The sequence below is a fragment of the Carcharodon carcharias genome, chromosome X (assembly GCF_017639515.1).
Source record: "Carcharodon carcharias isolate sCarCar2 chromosome X, sCarCar2.pri, whole genome shotgun sequence".
NCBI lineage: Eukaryota > Metazoa > Chordata > Chondrichthyes > Lamniformes > Lamnidae > Carcharodon > Carcharodon carcharias.
The window spans coordinates 25,376,906-25,398,093 of record NC_054507.1 but is presented as its reverse complement, the minus strand read 5'-3'; the positions used below and the strand labels follow the sequence as shown (position 1 = coordinate 25,398,093).

Here is a 21,188-nt window from a genome sequence, read left to right as displayed (position 1 = left end):
TCAACTGTAAATAAATGAAAAGTATAATGCACTTTTTAAAGTTAGCATCACTGAAATTGACCATGTAATTTCAGAAAATAGCTGCTAATCAGGTTTTTATTTTTCTAATTTTATAAACATGCAGAATATTCAACATTACTCAAATTTAGTGTACACTATTTAAAAAAAAAACTGGACATTAAAATCAAACCTTTTGAGATGTTTTAAGAGGGCTGGTGTTAGGGTATTACTGGATTTCACTATATTCTGGACAGTAAGGAATCTTTTTTAAATGGAGTATCAAATCTTGGCTTCTCTATCTCCTACTGCAGAACAGTTGATGGGCATACAAAATGGAAGGGATCAAATGCTAAACTGACATTGGGAAGGAGCTGATTGTTAATTTTCAGAGAGCATCTTTTCAAATGGTGGTGTTTCCTTCAAGTTACCAGTAGGCTGGTCGATGACTATTTTAACGTATATCTCATACTTCAGGTTTCTTTTCTTCCTTCAAATGTCCTTAAATAAGCCTTGAGGGTGACTTGAATGAAAGACAATCAAAAACTTGCCTTGAACTAGTCTTCCTATTTTGTCTCCAATGGTGTATGGGACGTTTTTAAATGTTTAATTGAGAGGCTAGGTGGTGCCTTGTCTCTAGTGTCTTCCTGCTTTGAGAGCTTGGGTTTTGGGTGCAGTTCCTAGTGGCTCTGAAATCAGAGTTCAAAAATGCACAATTTGACACACATTGCACAATCTTACTCTGCACTCCAGTTATCAGCCTTCCTCCAGAATCTTTCCTTGTTTCCCTATGCACAGCTGCTTTTGTTCTTGTGCTTCATATCATCTGATGGAATAAAAACAACAATTTATTGTTCTGTGTTGTGCTTGTCTTATTCTGGGGTGAGGGGATTGTTGTAGGAAAAATGTACACCTAAAATGAGATAATCAAGAGTACTCCCTCACCAATTTCCATTTTGTACCAACACTGACCTCCATCATAGGAGCATAGAAACAGGCCATTTGGCCCAACCAGTGTGTTAACATTTACCCTTGGTACAAGCAAATAGTTTAATCACATCTTGCCAGTTTACTCTACTTTTCCTTCATCCACCTATCCAATTCCATCTCGCATAGTTTCTATATCAAACATGAACTCTGCAAGCAAACTCCATGGCCTCACAACTCCCCCTGTAAGAGTGAACTTGCATTTATCATCGGCTGTTCTTCAATTCAAGGATAACACCTGCTCAGGGTCGAGAGTTTCTCCTGTGGGTCTTCATGTGACTGATCAGGCCAATTTTCAACCCCCAGATCTTTGGGCATGTGGAGCAGAGTGCCCCACAAGGTTGTGATATCTGGAGCACAGGATTTCCTTCCTTTTCTTTCCTTCTCTGCCATCACTCTACCTCATCATTAAGGTGTTGGAACTTGAAGCTTGATGGCCAAGTTGTCGCTATTCTGAGTGATTAGTAGCAAGCTTTTCCCAGTCACTAAGGTCAATGCTGCTATGCTTCAAGGAGAGTCTTGGCATGCCCTTGAAGCATTTTCTTTGTCTTCCCTGGAATGTGGCCATTTGAGAGTTGAGAGAACAGGATCTGGTGGGGGAGATGATTTTCGGCCATGTGGACATAGTGGCCAGTCTGTGAAAGTTGATTTTTGCAGGAGTTTTTGCCTGTTTGCATTTAAACATACCTTTCACAACTTTGACATCCCAAAGTGCTTTGCACTCTGTGTACTTTTGAATGCCCTAAGTGTAATTTAGGAAATCCAACAGCCAATTGTGCACAGCAAACTCCCACAAATGGCAATGTGATAATGACCAGGTAACTTTTTTTTAAGCAATGTCAGCTGAGGGGTAAATATTGGCCAGACCACTAGAGAAACTCGCCAGCTCTTTGAAATAGGGCTGTGAGATCATTTAAGTTAACCTAAGAAAAGATAGGGCCTCGGTTTAACATCTAATCTGATAGGCAGCCCTTCTGAGTGCATCACTCTCTGTAGTGGACTGAGAATGTCAGCCTAGATTTTGTACTCAAGTTACTGTAAATAAGTTTATCCTGACCTGTGTTCTGAATCTCTTGCATTTAATCCTGACTGTTAAAGCAACTGCCACCCTGTTGAAAGCACAGTTTTTGCATATGTAAGATTGCTGTAATAGATAATAGGGTGCTGAATGTCTATGGCCCCTTGTTCTAGATGAACCTGAACTGAGCATCATTGAGGTCAGGTTTGGAATTGAGCAGAGCTGAAAATTTAACGTGCAATTTCCTACTCTGCAGAAATTTCTGATCCAGGTTCCAAAAGCTAGATATGTCTGGGTTCTCCACTATGTGTTTTAGTTTTGATTTTATAGTTTGTTTTGGGGAGTGTTGGGTAAAGGATGTTCTTGATTGATACATGGCAGTGGTTTTACACTCCCAGAATATGACCCCAAATGATTTGTTTACTTAATAGCAATGAGACTGTGAAATTGATAGTGAATTTGACTGTCAAAGTAACTGCCACCCTGTTGAAAGCACAGTTTTTGCATATGTAAGATTGCTGTAATAGATAATAGGTTGCTGAATGTCACCAATGGCCTTTTTAGAATTAGAATTTTTTTTTTATATTCATTCTCAGGACTTGGCTGTTGCTGACATTTTATTACCTGTCCCTCATTGCCCCTTGAGAGGTGGTGGGCCTTTTTTCTTTAAACAGTGCAGACTATGTGGTGATGGTGCTCCCATAGTGGTGTTAGACAGGGCATTCCAGCATCTTGAATCAATGATAGTGAAAAAACAATGATTATGGCCTGCAGTTTTGCTACTGAGGCGGGTGCGCACAGTAGGGAAATTTTCCAGCCCATCGCACTCACCTTGAGGGAAAAAGTGCCCGGAATTATGTGATCTTTGTATTGGGGGTGCCAGTATTTGCTGGAGTCAGGCAGCGGTCCCCAGAAACAGTTGAGGCAGGCACAGGCTGCTGAGTGCCGAGGCAGGCCCACTTCGGTTCTCTGGGACTTCATTCCAGTTGTTTTATTCAACAGCCTTCATCCCTCAACCCCCCCACATCCACTCCACATGCCCCATGCATGCTAACTGATGCCCCTTCACCCATCCCAATTGTCCCTCATATGCCAACTAGGTACCAGCTCATGACTCCCCCACTCACCCCTAAGGCCCCTTATAGCCTCTGTCAAAATAGTGCCCTTATGCCAACCAATGCCCACCACCCTTTGCCCTTAGTGGGTGAGTTGGGTTGGAGGGTGTATCTACCATGGGCAGACCTTAGGTGCAATGCTGAGATTAAATAAAATAATGTTCTCCATATCTATTACAGACCTCACTACATGGGGAGACAGTGGCATAGTGGTATTGTTGCTGGATTAGTAATCCAAAAGCTTGGGCTAATGCTCTGGGCACATGTTCAAATCCCACCATAGCAGCAGCTTGTGGAATTTAAATTCAATTAATAAAATCTGGAGTACAAAACTAGTCTTAGTAATGGTGACCATGAAAGCTATCATCAATTGTTATAAAAAGCACCTCCCCCCCGCACCCACCCCCCCCCCCCCCCCCCCCCCCCCCCCCGCCTCCGCCTCCCCGGTTCATTAATGGACTTGAGGGAAGAAAATTTGCCATCCTTAACCCGGTCTGGCTATGTGACTCCAGACCCACAACAACATGGTTGATTCTTAATTGCCCTCTGAAATGGCCTATTAAGCCACTCAGTTCAAGGGCAATTAGGGATGGGCAACAAATGCTGGCTTTGCCAGGAACGCCAACATCCCATGAAAGAATGAAGAAAAAAAAAATTAAAAATATACTCATTGATAACAGTCCATTCAATATTTTTAAATCCCCCTCAGTACCTAGTCCCTTATAAAAACAAGTATTTACATTCATAACTCATGATCGAAGACTGCTAATTCCTTAATAGCCTCTTGAAGCTGTCAATCAAACTGTGAACATACAGCCCCCTGCTGATAATGATAGGTTGTGGTAGCAGTCAAGCAGTAATAATTCTATGATAGCCCTTAGGGTAATGTTACCAAACAGCTATTGAAACTGCAAGCACTGATTTTATTTTTTCAACTCTGAAACATAGGTAGGCTATTGATTTTAATTTAAAGGATGGGACTTTGCAATTTGACAGTTCCACAGACCTTACTGCCTATCATGAGCATTTACATCTACTCTTTTTAAATGGTAACACTTACACTGCAGGATAAGGCCCTGGCTCCTGTAAAAATGGGGTCTGTTTGAAATCTGCATTGGATTCAATTGGCCCTGCTGGGTTCAGGTTTCCCCCATTTCACAGTCCACCCTCGTTCCCCCTATTGATGAAAGTAGGATCTGTCAGAAATGGGGGTGAGACTTCTGGATCCGGGGCCCAGAGCCATTTTGGATAAGGCATGAAAATCTAGGCCTCTGTGTCCAAGTTGGATTGGTGAGTGACTTTGAAGGGAACTTGGAAGTGAAGGTGTTTCCGTTTGCCTGTTGCTCTTGCCCTTTTAGGTGGGGGAGGTTGCAGATTTGGAAGGTGTTGTTGAAGAAGCGTTCGTGAATTTATTTCCTGCATTCTGTAAATAGTGCACAATGCAGCCAGCCAAAGGTGGAGGGATGACTGTTTGTTTAAGCCAGTGGATGGGGTATTGAGTGTTGATTCCCTCATCTTCTGTAAGACCAATTTGGCTCCTATATCCTCCGGGGCTCAGTCAGTGATGGTATCCCTCACACACTATGTTCTGTGCCCTGTCTTTCCAAGTGCTTTCTAGAAGTGGTATTCAACAGAGTACTGATTCATGTAATCAGAGGAGGTTTCCTTGCCCATGTTTGATCTGAAAACATGAGAACAAGAGAAGGCCATTTAGCTTCTCAAACCTGCCATTCAATTAGATCATGGCTGATCTGTATCTCAACTTCACTTACCTGCCTTGGTTCCATATCCCATAATACACTTGGGGCAGAATTTTGCCCTTGGTGTGCAGTCTCAGTGGGGGCGGTCAGGAAGCTGACCCACAATCGACAGAGCAGCGCCAATTAAGGTCCGCCCAGCATGAAAGACGGCTGGGGAATCTGTGAGGGGGCATGATGTCCGCTGGGTCCAATGGCGACCCAGCGGCTGATTCAAAAGCAGCCTATACAGCCCCAGGAAGGCTGCCATGGAAGGATGCTGAAGTCTCTATGGATCCCGTTACAGTTGGACATGGCAGGCGGGAGGGCAGGTCGGTAGGGCAGTCCGCTTCGCACTTCTCAGATGAGTACCTCGCAGCCCTCTTGGAGGAGGTTGCAGCCAGGAGGGAAACCCTTATCCCCAGAGATGGGAGGGGGAGGCCCCCACACCTCACCAGAAAGGCCTGGGAGGAGGTTGCATCCAGGGTCAGCAGCCATGATGTGGTGAGGTGCACCTGATGGGCTCTATCTTAAAATTGAAGTGCATAAATTTGAATGTTATCTTTGTGTTACAGAGGGCCGTGTACAGAGGTGATATATATGAAAATCCATCTGTTTTTCTCCATGCTGACTCACCTGGCATTTCAATGATATCTGTTCTCTATTGACACATACAAAATAACAGCAGGTGCATGGAAGATGTTGACTTTACCAGTGGTTGGAATGAACAATACAGCAGGTTCCATGCAAGAATCAGGTACTTAGATCACAGCCCAGCCAAGGGATCAGTGTCTACACAACATGCACTTGAATTATTCATTGTATGGATGTTTTACTGGCCTGTTTTCTCCTCCCACTCCCAGGTTTAGACACGTCTGCTCCAGTGCAATCATAAGTTGGCACTTTCACCTTCTGTACTGCCCTCTGCCAATGTTCATAAATCTGGAAATGCCCAACTTGCAGGCTAACACTGTTTTCAAATCCAAGAACAGAGACAGGGAAGAATAGGCTCTTTGTATTCATGGAAGGCCACATGACAATTATAGAGGTTTTGTGCCACAGTGAGTAGTGTTCCTGCCTCTGAGCCAGAAGCTCTGGGTTCGAGTCCCGCCCAGGGCTCGATGGCCAAGGAAGGTGAGTTCATAACACAACCAATCAGGATGATTATCAACCTGCAAATCCTTTCGACACATGCCAATAGCAGGCGGTAAGTGGGAGAGATTACTGGTCAGCCATGTGGTGGAAAGAAAGTTGGAGCCTCTATACCTTCACTATCCGTAGCTCCAGACTACAACATGCATGTAAAAGTGCATGTTGTCACAGCAGCTCTTACTCTCTGAGTGATCTGTAACACCACCACCGCCAAGTGACAATTGTATTTAAAAGGATAAAGGGATTTGATAGGATAGATATGGAGAGACAGTTTGTACTGGTGGGGAAATCCAGAATAAGAGCATAATCTTAAAATTGGAGCTAGGCCTTGTAAAAGGGAAATCAGGAAGCATTTTTTCACAAAGAGTGGAGAAAGTTTGTAGATCAGCACAGGCCAAGGATGGAACCAGGGCCCTTCTTGCTCAGTACCACACTGGATGTGATCACCTTTCTGTAGCTGATGGCATATTTCTCTCTGTAAAGTGCCATTAAACACCTTCGCAGTTAAGTTCATACATTTTCCTTTAACTTGGCACATGGAAGTGAACAGAGCCCCTGGGGAAGGTTTCTGTGGTCTTCTCCCTTTTTCTTGGAAAACTGTAAAAGTGCCTACGATTTCAGGTTTATGATTTCACTGGAAATTATAATTAGAAGAAATGTCTCCAGTCCCATTATGAACAGCAGCCTAAGCACGGCTCAGTTTGCACCAGGCAGTCCGCTTAACAAATGAGCCACCAAATGAGGCTTATGCCTTCCACTTTTAAGAATCCCAGAGAAATACTCTTGACCTTACACTCAGTGTTCATCTGTCATACTTCAAACTGTCTGAACAATAAAAAAAGAAAGCCAGTCATTTTACATGCTGATTTTTCTGACCTTGGTTACCTGGCCTTTCCCTGCGCAAATGTCCCTTGGCAATTAATCTCAGTTTATGACTGTTTCATCTACTCCCTGACAGGGAATATCTGAGTGGCGGTCTTAAAGGGACAGGCTGAGTTAAACACAGCTGTCTCTGAGGCTAAATATTCCTATCTGCGAGCAGGAGAAATGACTGGCTTTGTGGACAATCATATTACTGTGAGTTTGAATTAATGGCTCCTTTTGTTCTCTCTCTTAGGATCCAAACATAGAAGAAAGCCATGCCATGCAAATATACACCGACGCCCACAGAGGCTAGAACTGCTAGATCACCTGATACCTATTTGATCCTGGAGTGCAGTTGCCTGAGTGTATCTGTGCCCTTTGCTCGTCTTGGCTGTCCAGCCTGAAGCCTCGCATCGATAAGTGAGCCACGCCAAAGCACCAAGGTAATGTAAATTTATAATAAAATCAATAAATTCTCATTTCCACTGGAAACTGGACACGGCGCAAGTATCATCAGATGAGGAAAACGCTTCAAATTCACATGCAGCAGATTCAGAGAAGCATGGAGTGGGGCAGCTGATTTTATTGAGAAATGAGAGGTGCCTATGTTTATCATACTCGTCCTCCTAAAAGGTCAGTAATGTTCAGTTCAAGAGCATCACTGGGTGAGGTTCTGAGGACTGCAGAAGTAAGTTTATCAAGGGGGTTCTGCATTTTCACCAGGATGGTTTTCAATCACTCCAATCCAATTTGTATGCATCGATTTCTTTGTTTAATCAATCAGTGGGGGTGGGGGTGGGGGGGTGGATATTGCTCCAGCTTCTATGTGTAGCAGAGTTGTAAATGCCTTATGAAGATTTGCTCTGGTCAATGCTCCCAGTGAAATTGTTTTCTAATGTACAGGAAGGGAAAGGGGGTTCCGTTTCTAATCCTGGTAATGTTGTGAGTAAGCAGAGGGGGTTATTTACCTTTCCAAAATAAACAATATATCTCCCATGCAAATACCATAGACCTGGAATTTCCTGTAAGTACAGCGTCCACCAAAGAATGTACTAAATATGTCTGCCACTTACACTAAATACACTTGAAGCAGTTTAACAATGCAAGTAGCAGTCATACCTAGTTCCTTACAGGGTTATCAATATACCAGGATTGTCCTGGAGTCTCCAGGAATTTAAGATTAGTCTCCAGGACACAGCTGCAAGCTAAACCCAGGAGAAAATCACAGGGGCACTAAAAAAGCTTGTGCTTTTTTCTATTTTCTTAGAAAATTCCTGTCCATTAATTATACAAGTATTGGATATAGGGAAAATTGGGTTACGAGTCTTTTCACCAATTTCTTTTTTCCAGGTGGGGCACCATTAGGATTGACATGTTGGGCGATCAAAGGTGGGAGTGTGAGGGGCAGAGCAGTAAGAGGTGAAGGTTATATGATGAAACTATGAGGAATATATTCAACCAGAGTTGGCAACCCTAGTTCCTCACCATCGATGTAGGGAGGTGGCTCAGTGCTTTTCCACCTTGCAGTCTTCACCTGCAAGAGTTCCTTCATTCACCCTGACATCTTCTTTTTACAGCAAAATACATTGATTTGCAGAAAGTTACAATCCAAACCATAATGTCAGTGGAAACCGTCTTTAACACTGTTAGCAACACCCCTGGATTGCTGATATGGAGAATTGAGGTGAGTCGGCATTCTGAGCTGCACACTTGTTTATAAATAGATGGGGGAAATTTCCCCCAATCAGTTGTCATAACTCAGACATAAGATTGACAGAAACCCCAGATAGGAGCTTGCACCATATTTACAGCTGTTAATCAGGCTCTCCTGATAAATAATTCACTCTGAGTTGTAGAATTTCTGTTTGCAGCGGGGTCCTCTTGGGAGACCAAGAGACAGTAATCCAAATGGGCTCACTAGTGAGATCATCAACTAGGAGTAAAGTTCTTGATCAGTGGCTCACCTACACAGTTCAAACCAATAGCAGCCTACTTCTTTCAGATGTCACTAAGTATTGGAAGTGGAAGTTTTATTTTGAGCTTTATTTATGTCACTAAGTTTTATAACTCTTTGTTAAGTGTGATCTATTTTTATCAGAAATTGGAGTTGGTGCCTATTCCTGAGAAGGCCTATGGCAGCTTTTTTGATGGTGACTGCTACATCCTCGTAGCGGTAAGTTAAAGATCTGGCTTTGCAGCATTACAGATGGAAATAACGCCCATTAAACCATTTTTGGGTGTTGGTTCTTGTTAAAGTGTTGGATGTCAGTAATGGGATATGGAAAATGGAAAATGTTCCAATTTTTTGGACCCAACATCGCCCAGGGCAGGTATAACATTAGATATAGAGTAAAGCTTCCTTTGCACTAACACTCCAGGGTAGGTACAGCATAGGGTTAGATACAGAGTAAATTTCCCTCTACACTGTCCCCATCAAACATTCCCAGGACAGGTACAGCACAGGGTTAGATACAGAGTAAATCTCCCTCTACACTGTCCCCATCAAACACTTCCAGGACAGGTACAGCACGGAATTAGATACAGAGTAAAGCTCCCTCTACACCATCCCCATCAAACACTCCCAGGACAGGTACAGCACGGGGTTAGATACAGAGTAATGCTCCCTCTACACTGTCCCCATCAAACACTCCCAGGACAGGTACAGCACGGGGCTAGATACAGAGTAAAGCTCCCTCTACACCGTCCCCATCAAACACTCCCAGGACAGGTACAGCACGGGATTAGATACAGAGTAAAACTCCCTCTACACTGTCCCCATCAAACATTCCCAAGACAGGTACAGCACAGGGTTAGATACAGAGTAAAGCTCCCTCTACATCGTCCCCATCAAACACTCCCAGGACAGGTACAGCACGGGGCTTGTTACAGAGTAAATCTCCTTCTACACTGTCCCCATCAAACACTCCCAGGACAGGTACAGCACGGGGTTAGATACAGAGTAAAGCTCCCTCTACACTGTCCCCATCAAATACTTCCAGGACAGGTACAGCATGGGGTTAAATACAGAGTAAAGCTCTCTCTACACTGTCCCCATCAAACACTCCCAGGACAGGTACAGCACGGGGTTAGATACAGAGTAAAGCTCCCTCTACACTGTCCCCATCAAACACTCCCAGGACAGGTACAGCACGGGGTTAGATACAGAGTAAATCTCCCTCTACACTGTCCCCATCAAACACTCCCAGGACAGGTACAGCACGGGATTAGATACAGAGTAAAGCTCCCTCTACACTGTCCCCATCAAACACTCCCAGGACAGGTACAGCACGGGATTAGATACAGAGTAAAGCTCCCTCTACACTGTCTCCATCAAACACTCCCAGGACAGGTACAGCACGGGGTTAGATACAGAGTAAAGCTCCCTCTACACTGTCTCCATCAAACACTCCCAGGACAGGTACAGCACGGGATTAGATACAGAGTAAAGCTCCCTCTACACTGTCCCCATCAAACATTCCCAGGACAAGGACAGCATGGGGTTAGGTACAGAATAAAGCTCTCTCTACACTGTCCCCATCAAACACTTCCAAGACAGGTACAGCACGGAATTAGATACAGAGTAAAGCTCCTTCTACACTGTCCCCATCAAACACTTCCAGGACAGGTACAGCACGGGGCTAGATACAAAGTAAATCTCCCTCTACACCGTCCCCATCAAACACTCCCAGGACAGGTACAGCACGGGGCTAGGTACAGAGTAAAGCTCCCTCTACACTGTCCCCATCAAACACTCCCAGGACAGGTACAGCACGGGATTAGATACAGAGTAAATCTCCTTCTACACTGTCCCCATCAAACACTCCCAGGACAGGTACAGCACGGGGTTAGATACAGAGTAAAGCTCCCTCTACACTGTCCCCATCAAATACTTCCAGGACAGGTACAGCATGGGGTTAAATACAGAGTAAAGCTCCCTCTACACTGTCCCCATCAAACACTCCCAGGACAGGTACAGCACGGGGCTTGATACAGAGTAAATCTCCTTCTACACCGTCCCCATCAAACACTCCCAGGACAGGTACAGCATGGGGTTAGATACAGAGTAAAGCTCCCTCTACACTGTCCCCATCAAGCATTCCCAGGGCAAGGACAGCACGGGGTTAGATACAGAATAAAGCTCCCTCTACACTGTCCCCATCAAACATTCCCAGGACAAGGACAGCATGGGGTTAGGTACAGAATAAAGCTCTCTCTACACTGTCCCCATCAAACACTCCCAGGACAGGTACAGCACGGGATTAGATACAGAGTAAAGCTCCCTCTACACTGTCCCCATCAAACATTCCCAGGACAAGGACAGCATGGGGTTAGGTACAGAATAAAGCTCTCTCTACACTGTCCCCATCAAACACTCCCAGGACAGGTACAGCACGGGATTAGATACAGAGTAAAGCTCCCTCTACACTGTCCCCATCAAACACTCCCAGGACAGGTACAGCACGGGGTTAGATACAGAGTAAAGCTCCTTCTACACTGTCCCCATCAAACACTCCCAGCACAGGTACAGCACGGGGCTAGATACAAAGTAAATCTCCCTCTACACCGTCCCCATCAAACACTCCCAGGACAGGTACAGCACGGGGTTAGATACAGAGTAAAGCTCCCTCTACACTGTCTCCATCAAACACCCCCAGGACAGGTACAGCACGGGATTAGATACAGAGTAATGCTCCCTCTACACTGTCCCCATCAAGCATTCCCAGGGCAAGGACAGCACGGGATTAGATACAGAGTAAAGCTCCCTCTACACCGTCCCCATCAAACACTCCCAGGACAGGTACAGCACAGGGTTAGATACAGAGTAAAGCTCCCTCTACACTGTCCCCATCAAACACTCCCAGGACAGGTACAGCACGGGGTTAGATACAGAGTAAAACTCCCTCTACACTGTCCCCATCAAACACTCCCAGGACAGGTACAGCACGGGGTTAGATATAGAGTAAATCTCCCTCTACACTGTCCCCATCAAACACTCCCAGGACAGGTACAGCACGGGGTTAGATACAGAGTAAAGCTCCCTCTACACTGTCCCCATCAAACATTCCCAGGACAGGTACAGCACGGGGTTAGATACAGAGTAAAGCTCCCTCTACACTGTCCCCATCAAACACTCCCAGGACAGGTACAGCACGGGGTTAGATATAGAGTAAATCTCCCTCTACACTGTCCCCATCAAACACTCCCAGGACAGGTACAGCACGGGGTTAGATACAGAGTAAAGCTCCCTCTACACTGTCCCCATCAAACATTCCCAGGACAAGGACAGCATGGGGTTAGGTACAGAATAAAGCTCACTCTACACTGTCCCCATCAAACACTCCCAGGACAGGTACAGCACGGGGTTAGATACAGAGTAAATCTCCCTCTACACTGTCCCCATCAAACACTCCCAGGACAGGTACAGCACGGGGTTAGATACAGAGTAAAGCTCCCTCTACACTGTCCCTATCAAACACTCCCAGGACAGGTACAGCACGGTGTTAGATACAGAGTAAAGCTCCCTCTACACCATCCCCATCAAACACTCCAGGACAGGTACAGCACGGGGCTAGATACAAAGTAAATCTCCCTCTACACCGTCCCCATCAAACACTCCCAGGACAGGTACAGCACGGGGCTAGGTACAGAGTAAAGCTCCCTCTACACTGTCCCCATCAAACACTCCCAGGACAGGTACAGCACGGGATTAGATACAGAGTAAAACTCCCTCTACACTGTCCCCATCAAACATTCCCAAGACAGGTACAGCACAGGGTTAGATACAGAGTAAAGCTCCCTCTACATCGTCCCCATCAAACACTCCCAGGACAGGTACAGCACGGGGCTTGTTACAGAGTAAATCTCCTTCTACACTGTCCCCATCAAACACTCCCAGGACAGGTACAGCACGGGGCTAGGTACAGAGTAAAGCTCCCTCTACACTGTCCCCATCAAACACTCCCAGGACAGGTACAGCACGGGATTAGATACAGAGTAAAACTCCCTCTACACTGTCCCCATCAAACATTCCCAGGACAGGTACAGCACAGGTTAGATACAGAGTAAAGCTCCCTCTACATCGTCCCCATCAAACGCTCCCAGGACAGGTACAGCATGGGGCTTGTTACAGAGTAAATCTCCTTCTACACTGTCCCCATCAAACACTCCCAGGACAGGTACAGCATGGGGTTAAATACAGAGTAAAGCTCCCTCTACACTGTCTCCATCAAACACTCCAGGACAGGTACAGCACGGGGTTAGATACAGAGTAAAGCTCCCTCTACACTGTCCCCATCAAACATTCCCAGGACAAGGACAGCATGGGGTTAGGTACAGAATAAAGCTCTCTCTACACTGTCCCCATCAAACACTTCCAAGACAGGTACAGCACGGAATTAGATACAGAGTAAAGCTCCTTCTACACTGTCCCCATCAAACACTCCCAGGACAGGTATAGCACGGTGTTAGATACAGAGTAAAGCTCCCTCTACACCATCCCCATCAAACACTCCCAGGACAGGTACAGCACGGGGCTAGATACAAAGTAAATCTCCCTCTACACCGTCCCCATCAAACACTCCCAGGACAGGTACAGCACGGGGTTAGATACAGAGTAAAACTCCCTCTACACTGTCCCCATCAAACACTCCCAGGACAGGTACAGCACAGGATTAGATACAGAGTAAAACTCCCTCTACACTGTCCCCATCAAACACTCCCAGGACAGGTACAGCATGGGGTTAGATACAAAATAAATCTCCCTCTACACTGTCCCCATCAAACACTCCCAGGACAGGTACAGCATGGGGTTAGGTACAGAATAAAGCTCTCTCTACACTGTCCCCATCAAACACTTCCAAGACAGGTACAGCACGGAATTAGATACAGAGTAAAGCTCCTTCTACACTGTCCCCATCAAACACTCCCAGGACAGGTATAGCACGGTGTTAGATACAGAGTAAAGCTCCCTCTACACCATCCCCATCAAACACTCCCAGGACAGGTACAGCACGGGGCTAGATACAAAGTAAATCTCCCTCTACACCGTCCCCATCAAACACTCCCAGGACAGGTACAGCACGGGGTTAGATACAGAGTAAAACTCCCTCTACACTGTCCCCATCAAACACTCCCAGGACAGGTACAGCACAGGATTAGATACAGAGTAAAACTCCCTCTACACTGTCCCCATCAAACATTCCCAGGACAGGTACAGCACGGGGTTAGATACAAAGTAAAGCTCCCTCTACACCGTCCCCATCAAACACTCCCAGGACAGGTACAGCACGGGGTTAGATACAGAGTAAAACTCCCTCTACACTGTCCCCATCAAACACTCCCAGGACAGGTACAGCACAGGATTAGATACAGAGTAAAACTCCCTCTACACTGTCCCCATCAAACATTCCCAGGACAGGTACAGCATGGGGTTAGGTACAGAATAAAGCTCTCTCTACACTGTCCCCATCAAACACTTCCAAGACAGGTACAGCACGGAATTAGATACAGAGTAAAGCTCCTTCTACACTGTCCCCATCAAACACTCCCAGGACAGGTACAGCACGGGGTTAGATACAGAGTAAATCTCCCTCTACACTGTCCCCATCAAACACTCCCAGGACAGGTACAGCACGGGGTTAGATACAGAGTAAAGCTCCCTCTACACTGTCCCTATCAAACACTCCCAGGACAGGTACAGCACGGTGTTAGATACAGAGTAAAGCTCCCTCTACACCATCCCCATCAAACACTCCCAGGACAGGTACAGCACGGGGCTAGATACAAAGTAAATCTCCCTCTACACCGTCCCCATCAAACACTCCCAGGACAGGTACAGCACGGGGCTAGGTACAGAGTAAAGCTCCCTCTACACTGTCCCCATCAAACACTCCCAGGACAGGTACAGCACGGGATTAGATACAGAGTAAAACTCCCTCTACACTGTCCCCATCAAACATTCCCAAGACAGGTACAGCACAGGGTTAGATACAGAGTAAAGCTCCCTCTACATCGTCCCCATCAAACACTCCCAGGACAGGTACAGCACGGGGCTTGTTACAGAGTAAATCTCCTTCTACACTGTCCCCATCAAACACTCCCAGGACAGGTACAGCATGGGGTTAAATACAGAGTAAAGCTCCCTCTACACTGTCTCCATCAAACACTCCCAGGACAGGTACAGCACGGGGTTAGATACAGAGTAAAGCTCCCTCTACACTGTCCCCATCAAACATTCCCAGGACAAGGACAGCATGGGGTTAGGTACAGAATAAAGCTCTCTCTACACTGTCCCCATCAAACACTTCCAAGACAGGTACAGCACGGAATTAGATACAGAGTAAAGCTCCTTCTACACTGTCCCCATCAAACACTCCCAGGACAGGTATAGCACGGTGTTAGATACAGAGTAAAGCTCCCTCTACACCATCCCCATCAAACACTCCCAGGACAGGTACAGCACGGGGCTAGATACAAAGTAAATCTCCCTCTACACCGTCCCCATCAAACACTCCCAGGACAGGTACAGCACGGGGTTAGATACAGAGTAAAACTCCCTCTACACTGTCCCCATCAAACACTCCCAGGACAGGTACAGCACAGGATTAGATACAGAGTAAAACTCCCTCTACACTGTCCCCATCAAACACTCCCAGGACAGGTACAGCATGGGGTTAGATACAAAATAAAGCTCCCTCTACACTGTCCCCATCAAACACTCCCAGGACAGGTACAGCATGGGGTTAGGTACAGAATAAAGCTCTCTCTACACTGTCCCCATCAAACACTTCCAAGACAGGTACAGCACGGAATTAGATACAGAGTAAAGCTCCTTCTACACTGTCCCCATCAAACACTCCCAGGACAGGTATAGCACGGTGTTAGATACAGAGTAAAGCTCCCTCTACACCATCCCCATCAAACACTCCCAGGACAGGTACAGCACGGGGCTAGATACAAAGTAAATCTCCCTCTACACCGTCCCCATCAAACACTCCCAGGACAGGTACAGCACGGGGTTAGATACAGAGTAAAACTCCCTCTACACTGTCCCCATCAAACACTCCCAGGACAGGTACAGCACAGGATTAGATACAGAGTAAAACTCCCTCTACACTGTCCCCATCAAACACTCCCAGGACAGGTACAGCACAGGATTAGATACAGAGTAAAACTCCCTCTACACTGTCCCCATCAAACATTCCCAGGACAGGTACAGCATGGGGTTAGATACAAAATAAAGCTCCCTCTACACTGTCCCCATCAAACACTCCCAGGACAGGTACAGCATGGGGTTAAATACAGAGTAAAGCTCTCTCTACATCGTCCCCATCAAACACTCCCAGGACAGGTACAGCACGGGGCTTGATACAGAGTAAATCTCCTTCTACACCGTCCCCATCAAACACTCCCCGGACAGGTACAGCACAGGGTTAGGTACAGAGTAAAGCTCCCTCTCAGATATCACAATGATATGATATTTCTATTTCCCACCCAAATGTGCTTATGGTTTATCTGTTGAGATAACCAATTGATCTTAAGTTGTGGGCTGTTTAGAATGGAATTATTCTGGGGTGCACTGAGATAATTGGAGCGGCCTAATGGTGGGGGAAGGATAAATTTCTGCTCTTGAGTCTCTAGCTGGTCATAGCAAAAACTGGCATTTAAAAAAAAAGAAATGTTTGATGAGTGTTTAATTTTCTTAGCCAGTGTACTAGTGGGAATACTACAACAGCCTCCATGCCCCTGTACTAGAAAGGGAAATCAGCCAGAGTTCCTGCTTCTGATTCTTATCAAAAACAGAATTACCTGGAAAAACTCAGCAGGTCTGGCAGCATCGGCGGAGAAGAAAAGAGTTGACGTTTCGAGTCCTCATGACCCTTCGTTAGTTCTGTCAAAGGGTCATGAGGACTGGAAGGGTCAACTCTTTTCTTCTCCGCCGATGCTGCCAGACCTGCTGAGTTTTTCCAGGTAATTCTGTTTTTGTTTTGCATTTCCAGCATCCGCAGTTTTTTGTTTTTATCTCTGATTCTTATCAATTGGTCTGTGCTGGAAACACATTTGCGTGCGAATGACAGAGTGGTGAGAATGTGAAACTCACTACCACAAGGAATAGTTGAGGTGAATATCATAGTTGTATTTAAAGGGAAATTGGATAAACACGTGAGGGAGAAAGGAATAGAATGGCATACTGATATGCTGAGATGAAGTAGGGGTGGGAGGAAGTTTGTGTGGAGCATAAATACCAGCCTTGACCTTTGGGCTGAATGACCTATTTTTGTGCTGTACACTCTATGTATGGAGAAGGGTATGGGCAGGATCAGGCTGGGCTAAGCTCACTCCTACATCTTAATTCTGGTCATGCGTTACAGTCTTGTCAGTGCCAGCCCACCTATGCTTGTTGATTTACATTGGCTCCTAGTCCGACAATACCTCCATTTTAAAATTCTCATCCTTGTTTTCAAATCACTCCATTGTCTCCTTGCCCCCTCCCTATTACTGTAACCTCCTCCAGCCCTACAACCCTCACAAATCTCTGTACTCCTGCGATTCCCGATTTAATCACTCCATGTCTGGACTCTAAGCTCTAGGATTCCCCCATAACCTCTCTGCCTCTCTACCTTCCTTTTAAGATGGTTCTTTAATTTCCTTAGGTGGCTTGAGTGTCAAATTTTTGTCTGATTTACGCTCCTGTGAAGTGTCTTGGGATATTTTATGTTAAGGGCAATATATTAATGCAAGATATTGTTAAAATGTTCAAAATCTTTTCTCCACCTCCATTGTGCAGACCCAAAGAGTTGGCAATGGTCTCAAGCATGACATCCATTTCTGGATTGGGATGAAGTCATCCCAGGATGAGCAAGGTGCAGCTGCAATTTACACCATCCAGCTGGACGAATACCTGGAAGGAGGTCCAGTGCAGCATCGGGAAGTGCAGGGACATGAGTCAGAGACCTTCAAGGGTTATTTCAAAAATGGGATCATGTGAGTCCTTTCCCTTGTCTGTGAACAGGAGGACAGACAGCACTTGGGGCGTGATACTCGGAGGACTTGATGCCTGGGGCTCGATATTGGTGGGGGCACGGTGCTTGGGGCTCAATATGCAGGGGAACATGGTGCTTGGTGTTCAATATTTGGGGGAACACAGTGTTTGGGGCTTGATATTTTTAAAAGGCATGGTGCTCATGAAAGTTTCAGGGAAACACATTGTCAGTTAGTGATGGTTGGATCTAAAAACATATCCGCAAATAACCGTGACCTCATTAAACCTTTAGTTTCATTGTAAGGTTCATAGGGCCTTACAGCACAGGAGGAGGCCATTCGGCCCATTGTGCTGTCCTGGCTCTCTGAAAGAGCTACCTAATTAGTCCTGCTTCCTTACAGCTTTGCTATAGCCCTGCACTATTTTCCTTCAATTATTATTGTTCCTCACTATTTTCTGCCCTCCTCCCTCCCACCTGCCCAAAGACATTTACTCCTTGCTGGTCTACTCTACCTCAGCGGTTGACTTTGAACGTCTCACCCAAGGAATCAAGTGTGCCTTAACAGTGAGTAGTGAGAGACTATTCAACCATCAAAGCAATCCCAACTGTTCAATCCTGTACCTCCCACCAAGATGTTCATATGTGTGCACTTTTCAGGAGGAATCACTGTAGGGTGCTCAGGAGCAGCATCCCTGCTCATTTTGCTCCTACCCAGCTCATCGTTTACTGAGGTAATCAAAGCTAACAGTGCAGACTAGGGATTGAATCTGGGGTTCCTGCTCTGTTATTTGCGGATATGTTTCAATGGGAAAATTCAAGGAGTTATCAGAATGAAATTTATTTGTGCATGAGGTTTTGTTAATATCCCCATCCTTCCTTGTCCTCATTGTTTTTCTGAAACTGGCTGAGCAGCCAACCAACTCTGCCAGTGCTGCTCTGAATTCACCACTAGGAAGTCCATGGGAGAAGTCCTGAAGCGCAAACTCTTAATTGTTCTTCTCTTAATGTGGAGGCCTCCGGGCTCTGTGTTATCTCCTTACAAGTTTGGAAAAAATATTTTCAGGGTGTTGGCAATGCTGGCAAGGCTGCATATATTGGCCATTCTTAGTTAGCTGGACAAGGCGGGGATAGGCAGCCTTCTTGAACCACCACAGTCCATGTAATGGTTCTCTTACAGTGGTGTTAGGTGGGGAGTTCCAGGATAATGACCCATTGATGATAAAGGTACAGCGATACATGTCCAAGTCAAGATGGTGGGTAATTTGGAGATGAACCAAACTTGGTCTCCTAGTATATTGGTAATCAAGGAGTGACGGATGTGCCAGGGCCCTGAGGGTATGAATTGCACTGCTGGAGTGCAATTCTACTTTTTCTAATGGCCCAAAGTGCATCATGTATAGCCTGCTAGATCTGTCCTTAGTCTGTGCCACTTAGAACAGTGGAATAGAATTGGAGGGGGGAGCAGTTAAGCCACGTCCTCCCCACTCCACAGCACTACATGTTGTTGTGCTCCACCACCATGTTGACCAACCAGCTTTGGAACACCCTGAGGGTGTGAAAGGTAAGTTCTTTGGCTGCAGCACTGGTCAGACACAGTGTCGCGCTCCCCTGACATTTCCCTGTCAACACACCTTGTGTCTATTTCTTGCAGCTACAAGAAAGGGGGTGTGGCCTCTGGAATGAAGCACGTGGAAACTAACATTTACAATGTGCATCGCCTCCTCCACGTGAAAGGAAAGAAGACTGTCATTGCTACTGAGGTGAGACTGTCCCCTGAACGCTACCTCTGCAGCCAGATGAGCCTGAACCTATCCACTATATCAGGGTCATGGATTGGTCTTGGGCAGCTCTCACAACATGGTGCTTTGTCAACCTCTTGAAAGACTGAACAGGCTGCAGCTCTTTTCTCTCAAAGAGAAGGCTGAGGGGGTGACCTGATAGTGACCTCCAAGATTATGATACGATTCAATAGGGTAGACGTAGAGAAGATGTTTCCACTTGTGGAGGAGACCAGAACTTGAGGCCATGAATATAAAACAGTCACTAATAAATTCAATAGGGAATTCAGGAGAAAGTTCTTTACCCAGAGAGTGGTGAGAATGTGGAACTTGCTACCACAGGGGGTGGTTGAAGCCAATAGTATAGATACATTTAGGGGGAAGCTGGATGAACACATTAAGGAGAAAGGAATAGAAGGATATGGTGATGGGGGTGAGATGAAGTAAGGGGGTGGGAAGAAGCTCATGTGCAGCATAAGCACCTGCGTAGATCTGTCTGTCCTGGAGTGCTGCTTTGGGCTGTATTAGAGTGCTTCAGTTGGAGTTTGGTGAAAGAGGGAATTTTAAGGGTTATTTTCTATCTAAAGTTTAATTTTTCTTTAATTTAGCAACTAACTAAAAATAGCTCTTTGGGTTGGGAGAAGGTGAGTTTTAGTCCAGCTTTAAAACAGGGGTTATAAAGGCTCTGCTTGCAGCTGCAGCTAGTTAATTGGTTAACTGGCTTAAACAGGTTTTTAGAAGCTAGATTCAGACGGCATAAAAGCAAGCCATCTACAGTGTTGCTTTTGTCTGCACTGGAGTGCTGCTTTGGGCTGCATTAGAGTGCTTCAGTTGGGAGTTTGGTGAGAGAGGGAAGGAGGTGTACCTTTCATTTTCTACATTTCCTCAGTAAGAAGAGTGATGGCCTTGGTAAGCAGGACTTGGTAAGTATTTCTTCTGTCCTTAATATTCTCTAAACTAGAGGAAGTAAAAGTAAACGGAGTAATTTAAGGGTAATTTATGACAGGACAGCTCGGCCAAATGGAATGCTCTTCCTATGCAATGTGGGAAGTCAGGGACACTTCCAGTGTGCAGGAAATGTCTCCAGCTGCAGCTGCCAGAAATCTGTGTTTTGGAGCTGGAGCTATGGCTGGAGTCACTGTGGATACCATGTACAGTGAGGTGATCACACTGCAGGTAAAGAGTGCACAGGCAGAAAGGGAATGGGTGACCACCAGACAGAGTAAAAGCACTAGGCAGGTAATGCAGGAGTCCCCTGGGTCCACTCCCCACTCCAACATATTTTCCGTTTTGGATACTGCTGGGGGACATGGTATCTCAGGGGGATGCAGCAAGAGCCAAGTCTGTGGCACCACGAGTGGCTCAGCTGCACAAAGGGAGGAGGGGGGAAACAAAGAGTGGGAGTTCAATAGTGATAGCAGATTCTATCATAACAGGAACAGATAGACATTTGTGCGGTCGCAAACATGACACCAGGATGGTATGTTGCCTCCCTGTTGCCAGGGTCAAGGATTTCACTGAGCGGCTGCAGGACATTGAGGGTGAACAGTCAAAAGTCA

General features: G+C 45.9%; 1 protein-coding gene across 1 annotated transcript in view; it reads left to right on the top strand.

Annotated features, from left to right (window-relative positions):
- The first annotated feature begins 7,206 nt into the window (after positions 1 to 7,206).
- Positions 7,207 to 21,188, top strand: part of avil (advillin) — a 44,146-nt gene continuing 30,164 nt past the window's right edge. The window contains exons 1-5 of the mRNA XM_041180297.1: positions 7,207 to 7,312; positions 8,447 to 8,553; positions 8,968 to 9,042; positions 17,656 to 17,852; positions 19,503 to 19,611. Coding sequence (XP_041036231.1) covers positions 8,488 to 8,553; positions 8,968 to 9,042; positions 17,656 to 17,852; positions 19,503 to 19,611 — 447 coding nt within the window. The 5' untranslated portion in view covers positions 7,207 to 7,312; positions 8,447 to 8,487. The remainder of the gene's footprint in view (positions 7,313 to 8,446; positions 8,554 to 8,967; positions 9,043 to 17,655; positions 17,853 to 19,502; positions 19,612 to 21,188) is intronic.